Source organism: Populus alba, chromosome 1 (genome assembly GCF_005239225.2).
Source record: "Populus alba chromosome 1, ASM523922v2, whole genome shotgun sequence".
NCBI classification, from domain to species: Eukaryota; Viridiplantae; Streptophyta; class Magnoliopsida; order Malpighiales; family Salicaceae; genus Populus; species Populus alba.
This window is the reverse complement of record NC_133284.1, coordinates 15264265-15266095: the sequence shown is the minus strand read 5'-3', so window position 1 is coordinate 15266095 and position 1831 is coordinate 15264265. Positions and strand designations below refer to the sequence as shown.

Sequence of the window (1831 nt, the reverse complement as noted above, 5' to 3'; positions counted from 1 at the left end):
CCTGGCTTCATTTTATTTTTGTTTGCGATTCTTTCTGAACTCAAGTGTGCATTCATATGCATCATTAGCAAAAATTAAAATCATATTTGTTGCTGAATATAGGTCACTGGTGAATCTTGATAAGTGAAGGGTTTCCTTTTTTTCTTCCTGTCTGTCGATAAGTATATGCTTACTGCTTGGTGAACTCTGCGAATTCTTCCATTTCACGTATCGAGCTTGGATACAGAGTGTCAGAATCATAGTTAGCACTTCTCTGAAAGTTCTTGGAATTGAGCTGCAGTTTAACATATTCTTAGTTAATATAATTGATATCATGTTTCGCGATTGGTTAACGAGTCAAAAAGTTCAGGAGAAAAAATAATAGAGTCCAGTATAGATTCCAATTTATCATGCCTGTAAATTCCGCTGTCATAATCCACGAAATGGAGATGGGGTCCCCTGCTGCAGCATTATGGGATTCAGATTTTAGGTGGAATAGAATGAAACAGTGTGCTTGGAAGATGAAGGAAAATTGAACACTTATTATGTGAGATGATGATATATGGAAACGATCCATTGAATCAACAAATGTGATAGCCCATTAATTAAGAACAATCATAAGATGTTACAGAAATCACTTGCTTGATCCCTATAGGTAGACATACATATCAACACAGTAAAATTTGTGTGCTTTTATCTTACATGCCTGAGTCCTTGCTATTGAGTGAAATTCACCATCTTTATAAATAGAAAGCTAATTTACACTTCTTGGAGACTGATTCAGATTTAACGGGAAAAGATGCCTGAAAAGCAGAATTGCAGATTGGTTACCTGAAAAGATAAGATGCCTCTACATCATCAGTAAAAATTGAGAGGTAGAACATAATGAGAAAAATACATACTATAAGATCTTGAACTACTTTCATGGAAAAAAGCTCGTCTTTGAATGAAAACTCTTTGTAGTTGAAGACTATGTCACATTCCAGGGCAACCTACAAAAACAGAAGTTGATTAAAGGGTTATAAGATAAAAGGGTAAAATATAAAATCATTCTCTGAACTTGGATTTAATTTGTGAGCATTCAACAACCTCCTGTGCTAGCTATTTATCAAGAAAATGAAAACTGACCATGCTAGCCAGGGAAGCAAAATCCTCTACAGTTCAATTATTTTTTGCAGCGAGGACAAGGAGATAACTCCCCTGTCATTTTAAAGCCATTCGATAACCTCTTTAATTAGGTTCACTTGATAAAATACTATACAGAAGAACAAACCTTGATCTTGGGCAATGTTAGATGAGATAACAGCAGGTGCAGTCTAGCATCGCCTAATATTTTCATCTGTACGACATTCTTCCTTGCCTTTTCTTTTGAGACACCTTGATCAAAAATTCTGGAGACATTTAAACGAGGAAGAGAAATCTGTGCTGTTAAACCAACGTTGTCACTGTGAGCTGGCTGATAGAACTGAGGAACTCGAATTAGTCCTATTGGGATTCCTTGATGGAAAATATGAAGCCTGGAAGGGCTATATTTTATGCCAACTTTGTTGTGGTTTTGAGCGTTTAGTAACAAAGAGACAACAGATGAAATCAACAGTGTTGAATTGGAATAAGCATCGAGCTTGTATGAATCCACTCTTATCGTCTCCAGAGAAAATCTTGGCTCTTGAGGTTTCAAAATGAAGACAACAACCAATGCAGCTATCCCGATGGCCACGAATAGGAACAGAAAGAAAAACAACACAGATAAAAAGCAGGTCTTGGAAGAACATGCATTATGGAATGCGGGGCAACAAAAACGACCTGGATTTTTTGAAGAAACATCCATGTCATGTCTTCATGATGGTGTTTA

The 1831-nt window shown here is 36.4% G+C and overlaps 1 protein-coding gene across 1 annotated transcript; it reads right to left on the bottom strand.

The window, feature by feature from the left end:
* Positions 1 to 576: 576 nt before the first annotated feature.
* LOC118034876 (uncharacterized) lies at positions 577 to 1831 on the bottom strand. Its single transcript, XM_035040308.2, has 3 exons — positions 1253 to 1831; positions 882 to 971; positions 577 to 782 (listed from the first exon to the last, which is right to left on the bottom strand). The coding sequence occupies exons 1-3, from the start codon at positions 1805 to 1807 to the stop codon at positions 720 to 722; spliced, it is 708 nt and encodes a 235-aa protein (XP_034896199.1). The 5' UTR covers positions 1808 to 1831; the 3' UTR covers positions 577 to 719.

What these genes read in the sequence shown, in the direction of transcription:
- LOC118034876 (XM_035040308.2), bottom strand. Translation starts at nt 1,807, where the DNA reads ATGGATGTTTCTTCAAAAAATCCAGGTCGTTTTTGTTGCCCCGCATTC. An exon ending in TAACATTGCCCAAGATCAAG is followed by an intron (nt 972 to 1,252) that starts GTTTGTTCTTCT and finishes CTGTTTTTGTAG; the next exon opens with GTTGCCCTGGAATGTGACAT. An exon ending in AAGTAGTTCAAGATCTTATA is followed by an intron (nt 783 to 881) that starts GTATGTATTTTT and finishes TCTGCTTTTCAG; the next exon opens with GCATCTTTTCCCGTTAAATC.